This window comes from Eucalyptus grandis, chromosome 8 (assembly GCF_016545825.1).
Source record: "Eucalyptus grandis isolate ANBG69807.140 chromosome 8, ASM1654582v1, whole genome shotgun sequence".
Taxonomy (NCBI): Eukaryota; Viridiplantae; Streptophyta; class Magnoliopsida; order Myrtales; family Myrtaceae; genus Eucalyptus; species Eucalyptus grandis.
The window spans coordinates 51,172,249-51,183,190 of record NC_052619.1 but is presented as its reverse complement, the minus strand read 5'-3'; the positions used below and the strand labels follow the sequence as shown (position 1 = coordinate 51,183,190).

At 41.4% G+C, this 10,942-nt stretch overlaps 1 protein-coding gene across 1 annotated transcript; it reads left to right on the top strand.

Annotated features, from left to right (window-relative positions):
- The first annotated feature begins 2,140 nt into the window (after positions 1–2,140).
- On the top strand, positions 2,141–7,758 carry LOC104414891 (probable E3 ubiquitin-protein ligase LUL4). The gene is made up of 4 exons (XM_039300829.1): positions 2,141–2,785; positions 6,126–6,636; positions 7,109–7,201; positions 7,403–7,758. Exons 1-4 carry the CDS (start codon positions 2,268–2,270, stop codon positions 7,430–7,432), a joined length of 1,152 nt encoding a protein of 383 aa, XP_039156763.1. The 5' UTR covers positions 2,141–2,267; the 3' UTR covers positions 7,433–7,758.
- Positions 7,759–10,942: the final 3,184 nt, after the last annotated feature.

The window sequence follows — 10,942 nt, the reverse complement described above, 5'->3', positions numbered from 1 at the left end:
GAGAGAGGGAGAGAAAGAAATGAGGGAAACTTAAGAGAGAATGAGGTTTATGAGAAGGAAATAATAGAGGAGAGAGAAAATATGTCACTCAAGCATTTAATACAAGGTTGCATTATTATCCTAAGCTCATGATTGCCTTCTTGGCTTGAAGAGCAAGAAGCAATCTCCACCCTTCATTTAATCAATCTTGTCATTCAAGTATACTTTACCAATAATGCACCAAGTTCAAGAGTAACTAGCTTAGTTGCAAGAACCAAGCTTGTTCTTCTTCCTTGTTCTATCCTAAGGGGCGCCTATGCCCTTTTGATTGGCCTCCAAGAATTTTGTCTCATGTCAATTAAATCTCAAGAAGCTAAATTGGTCTCATCTCTAGGCCACTAAACTCTAAATTTTTAAAGTAGGACATTTATTCAATCAATGCACTAACGGGTTCACTAACATCATTTCAATTGGATAGGAATATCTTGACAACATCTACAATCGAAACCCATAATCAGACTGGGATTTGTGGCTAAGTTCTAATCAGAAATGGCTAACATGACCTACGCGAATTTGGGCAACATTGGCAGAGCTCGCACGGCCAAACTCGAACTGAGTTCGACACCTGTTCTAGGTTTTACGCGTGACTTTTATTTGAGCTTAATCAATCTATGAATGGCCCTCGGTTGTCATGTAATCAAATAGGATTGATTAACCTGCCCTGAACTCGCGATCGTTCGAGATCAGATTAGGGTCGTTTACAAACAGTACATTGACCATGCGACGTTACTCGGGACTAGTATATAGTCGAGCTGAATCGACCTATACTCATCCATTAATCTACTCATGACAGCACGTGATTGTTCACATCGATCATTACGATTGAACGGTCCTTTCATGGTCGAACGCTTCAGTCTATCACAACTTGATCCAGAGTCACTTTGCCCCTAATCAGTTAATTAGCTCGTGAACAATCTCTCTAGGATTGAGTCACACCTATCCTTATTACTAGCGTACCGATCCTTAGTCCATTACTCGCGATCTAAATAGGGGTCCGAATCGAGAATGTCACAATACTAGCCTCCCAGGAAATTACGGACAAGAATACAGCATATTCAGTCATGCCCCAGAATCCGATTATTTTTATGGAGCGTGTGTAATAATGCCTACTAACGAAGGACAATTTCTACAGGAGGAAAATGCTACTTAACCCACTTTGTCCGTTGTGCCGTCGAGCCCCAGAATCCCCCGAATACCTCCTCATTCTATGCAATTGGACGAAACAAATTTGGTCAGACCATCGGCTAATATCGACACCTCACCAACAAGCATAACAAGAATAGAAAAGTGGCTTCTGGAGAACCTAATTTATTGAGAGACCCATCCCACTTGGGCGACACTCTCTGGTTGATTTGGAACGAGAGAAAGGCCTTCGTGTTTCAAAATCGCAAACCAATACCCAATCATATTGTCGAAGAAGCAGTCAACATGCAAAAATGCTACACAAATTGGAACCCCGGCAAGAGAAATTAGGCCAAGGGTGAAGGAACCATACTTGGCCAGTGGTTCCCGCCGACCATGGGAGTGTGGAAACTACACGTGGATGCTTCCTGGTGTAGCGTCTCACGGAAAGGCTCAGTGGCTGGGGTGTATGAGACTTCCAAGGGTTTCTCGCGACTGGTCTCGCAAAAAAAAAAAAAAAAACCATGCTCCTTTGGCAATTGTTGCAGAAACCCTAGCTATTTAGGGAAGGTTTACTAAACCTGAAGAGGACACACGGACGTTGTACTTTTGAAGGTGTTCTGTGCCGGGAGAGTTCTGGTCTATAGTTGCTCATTGAATCCGATAGCCTCTAAACCATGCAATATATTACGAGCCAAGAGAAATGCCCGTGGCCCATTTGGTCTATTCTGGAGAAGTACAAGAACATTTGGACCGAGATACAAAGAATTTCCCTCGCACGCGGGTGGCGAAGGCCCATCAATTGACTTCCTTTGGCCCACCGGCTACCTAGCCCCCCATTCTTTTTTGTCTTCGTTATGTCGTGACGCGGGACACTTCATTATTTTTAGGGTTAGTAGCTTAGGGTTAGTAATATAAAGCAAAGTATCTTTTGACCGAGAATATAAAAAAGAAAAGAAAAGTCAAATTATTTTGGCCACGCTACCGACTCGATCCAGCCACGTTCCATCTTCCTCCTTTTCCTCGGTTTCTTCGACCTCATAATTTCACACCATCGCCCATCTTCATTTCTTCTCTCTCTCTCTCTCTGTATCTTCCCTACCAAGATGGGCCTTTCATGGAGCAACCCCAGAAGAAGAAGCTACCCGTACCCACCGCCTCATCACCACCCGTACTACTACTCCGCGGACCCCCACCGCCCTCCTCCTCCTCCTCCTCCGCCACTCCCGCCGCCGCCGAATGGCTACTTCTCCGCCCCTCCTTACCCTCCGCCCCACCATCACCCCGCTTACCCCGCGTACCCTCCTCCGCTGCCCTCCTACTGCGGCCCAGTCTCGTACGGCTCGTGCGGCTACTCGGGCCCCGTGGTGGGTCGGGTCGGCCACCACCCCTACTACGCGAATCAGGCCAGCGGGTGGCCCGCGGTTCCGCCCGCGACGGCGACGGCGGCAGCGGCGGCGGCGGCGGCGGCGCCTCCGACGGCCTACGTGGAACATCATCAGAACGCCAAGAAAGTGAGGAACGTGGTGAATGTGCACAAGGACACGATCAGGGTCGAGATCGACGAGCACGACCCGAATTGCCACCTGGTGTCTTTCTCGTTCGACGCGTTACATGATGGAAGGTGCTGGATCCCTTTCTTCCCTTTAGTTGCCGTTCGCCAGATTAAATGGAAGTTGGTAGTTATGGTCGTTTTGGGTGATTCGCGAGTTAAATTTGCTCGTGATGTTTGTGGAATTACTTGGTTTTGTGCGTCATAGCTTAGAAAGCGTGAGGCAAACGTGTTTGGACTTGTGATTGGCTCGTCATATGATGACAAAGCGATTGAATTAGCTAGGATGTTGAGTGAATGTTATGATGGAGTGGGGTAGTAGATAGTGGACAGCCAAATCATGGTAATGAAAGAAACCAGAATCCGGCAATATATAGAATCTGTTTGGTTTAGGTTTTACAAGTCATGATGCGGATGGGGATACAAGTTAACTGGGATTTAGAGACTTCAATGAAAAGAACGTGTTTGATATTTTGATCATATGTATACGCAGAATGACTTGCAAGAAAACATCCCTGGTCAGATGTTGTTTTCTCTTTTTATAGACGAGACTAGAAGAGGTTTGCTCTGGTGTGCACATCATGTGTTTTGAAATTGTAGAGGATCTTATGAGGCTCTGGATCAAAAACCTGTTTAGAATTGGAGAGATTAAGAAACATGGCATATTAGGAGACAAATGAGATGAATCGCTCATCATTTCTCTGTTCTTGTTTTGTTCTTGGTGGATGTAGAAACTGCGAAAGATGACCAAATGGAGAATAGCAAAAGGAATGTAATCTCCCTTTGTTTTTGTGGCCTTGATATCCCTGAAACTAGAATAACATTGTTGCAGGCACGGGCATTAGAAATTTGAAAATACACTTCTTATTAAAATTCTGATTTCAGATTATATTGAGGAGCATTTTTGGGTGATTTCTTCTATAAAATTGACTACATTTTCCCGTTTCTTCTATATGTTTTGATGAATCTTGTAACGTTGTGTTCAAATTGTTTTCTCCTTGATTATGGACTTGATTTGAGAGATCTTCTTATTGTGAAAGTATGATTGTTTCTATCGTTCTTCATATATTTGTTAGTTTTTAATTTTCCTTGGTAAACAATGACTAAAGCAGCTTATGTAACTGCTAGTTGGCTTGATAAGGGAAGTGCATTGATGATGCGCATGGTTAAGCAATTCGTGCAGCTGTTAGTTGGCTAATTATGGAGAGCCACATGAAAGATATGGCAAAAAATTATGCATCAAATGGCAATTAACAAATCCTTTGAGACTAAGCTTCACTTTACTATTTTTTATGGATAGATTTGGTTCTAAAGGCAGTGCTTTAATGTTTAGTGAGTTGCCTCGGTCATGGTATAAACAAAGGTAATATCTTGCTGGACCAACTGTTTCAGTGAGGCAGGAAATTGTATGTATCATCGTTAACTATAGTTTGGTCAGCCGACATTTTGTTCCTAGTGATTAGTAGTCGCCTACATTAGTGGGTATGACTTGATAATAGACTTCGGTGACTAAGTATTGTTACATCCATCATGGTCTTTTTTGTTCTTTTTTTCCAAAAAAGTTATTGCAATTTTCCTTCTTTTTTTTTTTTTGGGTTGGGGGTGGGGGCGGGCGGGGGGTGGGGGTTGGGTGGAGTTGGTCATCATGTCTTGAGAAAGAATGTAAAGGGAATCAATTTATGAAAGTGAAGGTCTTGAAAAAGTTGGAGTTCAAAGACAATTGCCGGGGTGAGCATGGTTTCCGGATAGAACTTAGAACCTAAGAATCATACTAATGGAAACCTATAAATTCCGGGTTCCAAGATATGTAGAATAAGTTCTAACTTCCAAAAAATAGAGAACCTGTTTCAACAAATAGGTTTCATGTTCTTAGTTGAAGGAACCTGGAATCGAGAACCTAGAAGCCGAGAACAAGTTGATGTTTTTCTTGGTTCATGTCTTCGTACAATCTTGCGATATTCCATGCCATTCAATGATGAGTGTATAATCTACAAGGTAAGTTTCAAGTTCCAAAAAATGAAGAACCTGTTCCAATTGAATGTGGAACCATTCGGCCCTAGCTAGAACTATCATTTTTCTCCCATTCTAGGAAGCCTTCATGATTATAATTATGCCTTTTCTATCTTTAAAGGTGCTGTCGTTTTGACTCTATTGTGCATCTATAAAGATGGAAGGGGAATTCGTTATGTACATTTTACCAACTAGTTGTAAAAATCAGCAAAGGTATCAACATGATACCTAACTCTATGGAGTCCACAATCCACATGATAAAGTTGGATGTTAATCTCCTATCCACCAAAGATTTAGGTGGCTAGCAATGGAATTCCAAGATATTACAAGAATTTTTCACAACTTACATTCTTTCTTGGGACTCTTTTGTTAGTGCATAAGGAGGTGCTCATGATAAATTAAGGATTAATACCACGAAAAACCTCAAACTGATACACTTGTGACAAAAAACCTCAAACTGGTACGCCTATAACAAAGTTATTCCAAATTAATTTTTTGACCACCAAAAACCTCAAACCAGTACATTTGTTAACCTCAAACCAGTACGCCTATAACAAAGTTATCCCAAATTAATTTTTTGACCATCAAAAACCTCAAACCGGTACATTTGTTAACCTCAAACCAGTCCTAAAAAAAGTTATCCCAAATTAATTTTTGACCAAAAACCTCAAACCGGTACATTTGTTACAAATTGAATCTCCGTTTAATTTATGTTGGTGTACTAGTTTGGGGTTTTTCTTGGTATTAACCCATGAATTAACCAATCAACGACTGATTCTTCTGCATGGGCATCTGGAACATCTTACTGCTTATTAGCCCTTAGCCCAGCAAGTCTAACAAGTCCAATGATCATATAGAAAGGTCATTTTAACATTAAATTATTCCAAAGTTTAGTCCAGCGTTTGGACACACTCTGACGTAAGTGCAGTGATAGATATTCTAGACGTGGTAATATCCATGAGCTCTTTGTCCTTCAGCTTCACTTTCTTTTATGAATTTTTTACCTTCCTCATTCAGCATTCTCAAGGACCATATGAAGGTTTTGCTAGCCAAGGACATGTAACATGTCATAGTTTCAAATCTTTCAAAGCTGAAATACTTCATTCTTGTGCTTGCTTGAGTATGAAAGCTTAGTTATAAAAGCTAATGAAATTTGAGTCTGACATCCATGGGTTTGACTGGGCTTGAGAAATTCGAACTGGTTAAATGATGTACAAATCTATTGCAAGAGGAGTGAGATTTAATTATCATCTGATACCGAGAGACTTTTACTTTAGACCTACACACATGCTTTTAGCGGATCAGAAATTGAACATTTCCAGAGAAGCATTTGCAAAATGTAGATTTTGTGCATCCATGTTGTCGACACTGCTGTTTCTAATTACGCATCCCTGTTTTGCAGTATTACAATCTTATATTTTGGCAAGGAAGAGTCCAATTGTCGATTGGTTCCCCTGTTTCCTGAAAACTTTGGGCCTGTGAAATTCCAATTTCAAAAAGGACTCAATCAAAAATTTCGTCAGCCTTCAGGGACTGGCATTGACTTAGGCTTCTTTGAATTGGATGATCTCTCAAAACCATCTCCTGGAGAGGATGTGTTTCCTCTTGTCATATCTGCTGAAACATGCATACAGCCTCATTCAGTGGATGACCATTTAGTTAATCCAGTGCTGAACTCCTCCTCTCATGCGCAAACAACTCAGGCTGTTCTGGAGAAAAATAATGGTGGTCCTTTTCATGTAAGAGTTATCAAGCAACTTCTCTGGGTGGATGGAGTTCGTTACGAGCTACGTGAGTTATATGGGTTAGGGAGCTCTTCAGCAGAAGGTTATAACGACAATGATTCAGGGAAGGAATGTATAATTTGCATGACTGAGCCAAAGGATACTGCCATTTTACCGTGCCGACATTTGGTGAGTCTACATAGTATTTCTTCACTGGTATTGACTTTACCAAGAGATCGTTCTGTCAATATTAATGCTTGTAATCTGCTTCAAATGCACATCTAGTATGCTCTTTGCTAGATGATTATTAAGATGCTTACACTTCCACTTGATACGTGCTTTTCAGTATAAGTTGTCGACTCTGCCTACTTTCTCCTATCTGTCATCAACTACAATCATGTTGTGATTTTGTTACAATGCTGTGCTGCATTTCCTAGTTGGAAAAGACTTAACTCAAGTAATATGACCAGAGGGTTGAATTTATGCTTATATACAGTGTCCTTGCTTTACTTCAATCTTGAGGGTACTGTGCTTCTTATGTGGAATGTGGACATCCATGAGTAACAGCTCATTGGAGATTACAAAATAGGAAAATCTCCACTTTGCTTTAATTCGTTGTTCTAGATGTTATACATTATGATTTGTTAATTCTTTTTCGCAGTGTATGTGCAATGAGTGCGCCAGAGCATTGATGCATCGGTCAAATAAGTGCCCCATATGCCGTCAACCAATCGAGGAACTGATAGAGATCAAGATAAGTAACTGTGAATAATGAGAAGTTCCATTCTTACTAATTGGGATTGTATGGTACAAATCCTATTTTTTGACTCCTCTTCGGATCTTCCCACGAGTCTTATTTTCAAATGCATGGGCTCTTAATGTAATTGTCATTTGTTGTCAACCTAATGCCAGCTGGCAGTAACTAAAATGTATATGTTCTACATGAATATTTCACTTTGCCGGTGTTGAGAGGTCGTCGTCATAGTCTGAGAATGCTTGAGCTTGGAAAGAAGACCTGCACATATGTGTACAGATGCATCAGCAAGGAGCAGACGTTAGCTTTTATTCACGACAACTCTTTTGTGTACTTTTATATTGAGCTGAGCTACTTGATAATGGTGCTGAGAGCAGTCCTTGTACAAATGACACTGCTTTCCCCACTCACCCAAGTGTAGCGTGTATGGTGTGAAAAGAATTGTAGTTTGTAAGCACTAGTTGTATGTGTCCTCATAGTTATCAGTGGTTTTTGTGATTAATTGAGAAACCACCGGTATTTGTTTGGAAGGGACTTAAGCAACGCATTTTCTGTTATTTCTTTAGCTTCTTTATGACTCGGGTGGTGAGTCATACTGCGGAAAATGTTTCGGTGAATTTTTTTGGCGTTGATGTTCTGTCTTGGACTGAATTTGCTAAACTCTCGATGAAGCCTAAAGAAATATTGGGGCACAGAATTAAGCAGTTAAGACCTCTGAAGAATCTAGTTTCTGGATGGCCTCGGGAGTAAATTGCTTTCGAACATCCTAGGATGAAATATGCTACCACGATGGTTTTTTTTTTCCATTCCTATTAGCTTTGTATTTGAAGATGGGCACTCAGATTTTGGTCCTGTAGCAAAGGAAATTGACCTCTAGCTATAGTAGTTATATTCGCACAGGCCTTTATTTTCGATGTTTAAGAAGTTGCCTCCTCATAGTGTCGATGAAGCTCCATGTCATCGTCATGGTACAATCCCGGTGCAGCAAAAATGGATGGATCTTCATATTTTATGGCTCTGTAATGTCTTTTGGTAGAGATACCTGCATATCCCCAAGCTGAATTTACCGGTATTCATAGTCGCCGATCACTACCAGAATTCAGAGTTACCAATCGCTGCTCTCTCTATCTCTCCCCACTTATAATCTGATTCAGTTTGTATGAAATGGGTACATGAGAAATGGCAGAGCCCCGGTCAAAAATTTCCTCGTCCTTGTCAAATGCTATTCTGCTGCGACGTTATGCATCATTCTTTAATGATATTTTGCTTCTGTGATCTGATATTCTTTACCGCCTGTGCAAGTCACTCTTTTGAAGTCACTCTTTTGAAGCTGCGTGACTTGACCTACACAGACTTCAAAAGATGGCGTCTCCTCCAGCTCTTTTTTCCCAGAGAAGCAATGTGACGATGTGCGTAGAAGAAAGATCCCTGCCAGTGACTCCACTAAATGAAAATGCCTAGCAGCAAAAAGAAAAAGAAAGAAAAAACACAGAAAACGAAAAAGGGCAGCAGAAATAAGTCAAAAGTTGCAGCTCCATCACGTTAAATGAAGGTCAGGATATAGACCGCTGATTAAATCTAGGCAGGCAAAGTTTTAAGACCGCTGATTTGGGTCGATTGCTTGTTTGTTGTTCTCTCCTTAATCTTGGAAAAAAATGATTAAATTAGCAACACGAGCCCTCAGGGTGGACCAAGCTACAGGATACTTCCGGGACATTTTTTCCCTCTTAAGCAGCTTGCGTTATGCAGACACTAGTTTTGCTGAGCTTTGTGTATATGCATGTATGCGCCCATGGGCATGGGAATTTAATGCCTCTAAGGGTTTACAGAAAGTGCTGGCAGGACCATGTGGGGGTATATGCAAGTTAGAAGTCCCATTCACATTCTCTCTCTCACACACACACACACACACACACATCAATCACTGTCTCAACTCCATGTGGTGCTCATGTGAAACCCTGAACCCAGCAAAGGTGGTGGTAATGGCAAAAGCTCTTCGAGCTAACGCAACGAAGAGGGCTATCCTCCGTTTCCGTTTAAGAGCCACGAGACAAAAGAGCGCATGTTCAAATCAATATCCCAATTCATGGTAACTCCCTCCACCCGAAGATGTGCACTTGTTGCCTAACAGTACGGGAAGCCCAAAATGCGTGAAAACCCTTTTTCTTGTCATTGAAGCGTTAGCTGCCAAGATCCCAACCACAGCTCCCATGCCGGTTCGATCCTTCCTTCTGGGTGTTTTGGGGTCCGTCGCCTACTGCTCACCCATGCCCTGAACACGGAAGATTCCGCCTGCCCATTTGTTTGAGCCTAATTCCCGTACATTTACTATAATCAATTCAACGCGATGAGACCCAATTAGTGACGGGACAAGCATGTGTGGTCATTTAGCCCGATCGTTTCTGCAGTTTGGTACCGAGGTACTTCTATTGTGTGGACTTTTGTCGACGAAAACCGTGAACCGAGGAGATTTTTCTTGAATTAATGGATCCCAAAGGTTTTTTATGGCTGTGATACTTGTGGGATCTCTTTTTCATTCTTCACTTCAGTTTTTACTTGCCATTTTTATTTTTTTGTCCTGGGGACGAAATTCATTGTGAGTTTAGTTTAGGGAGACATCGATCTAGGGCAAAGATGGCTGCCTAAGTACAATAATGTTAGCGGCTATTCATGTACAAAGCTGAAAATTCTCACAAGCACATACCATCCCCTTTTCATCAAGGGGGTTTAAGCTTTTTGAGGACAGCAATAATTTGCTCAAGCGAAAAGCGAAAAGCGTATAAAAGCAAGAGAAATTAGATAAGCCCTTCTTGAAGAAGCTCCCTCTTTTTATGCCAAACCGTGGATAAAGTAATGGGGAGAAAAGAACACAGCCACAGGACATCATTATAGCAAGGTTTGTCTTTAATTAGTAGTTGCTTAACCTAACATAACGTAGCCTACGTCTACCCAGAATGCTCTTGAAACTCCCCAGAAGTTCAGCAACAGTCCAGACTCCACAGCTACGAACCTCTTGGCACATGACCTTAGGTAGAAACAGTCCGTAGCCAAGACATTGAGAATCATCACCCCTTGTCTAATCGTGGCCTCGGACCAGATTTGTTCAAAAAATTTCAATCAAGAGCGCGCACGCATGTCGGTCGAGGTAATAACGTAAATCAATCTTTTCTGCCTCGATAGATCGAAATTGGCGGTACCCAATTGGCCGAGAGACTTTCATCACCATAAAACTCATGTTAAGCACTGGGTTTTTCCCATCTCTTACGAGATTTCCGCTCCTTTTCCTGATATGTCTTCATGCTATAGATGCCAATACGCCGTAGCACGTTAATGTTCTTGCCACGGGCCAACCACTACTGCTTCCAGGACGAAGTACACAGAAATACAAATCATAGCATCGACTCCAGGTGCTTAGTCATCATGGCAACCCAAAATACAATCTTCAACTTTGGATATGAAGTTATCTGTTCATCATTGAGATAAGGATGAGTATGAAACTAACCTTACTCAAATGCACAGACCATGACATAATAATTATCCATGAAATGTCATTATTCACTATCACACAAGATTAAGAAAAAAACAATAAAAAGGAATTTTTTATACGAAGAAAGGAAAACGATATCTACCTTGAACCTACATCAAACTTACAGTATACCATTTTAATCTATTCGATGAAAACGCATGAGTACATAAGGAGGTGGGTTCCTTTTAGGAGAATCATCAAGTCTGAGAGCAATG

Excerpts from the sequence above, each read along its gene's own strand:
- LOC104414891 (XM_039300829.1), top strand. The coding sequence starts at position 2,268 with ATGGGCCTTTCATGGAGCAACCCCAGAAGAAGAAGCTACCCGTACCCA. Across the intron at positions 2,786-6,125 it reads GACGCGTTACATGATGGAAG|TATTACAATCTTATATTTTG; the intron begins GTGCTGGATCCC and ends CCTGTTTTGCAG. Across the intron at positions 6,637-7,108 it reads TTTTACCGTGCCGACATTTG|TGTATGTGCAATGAGTGCGC; the intron begins GTGAGTCTACAT and ends TCTTTTTCGCAG.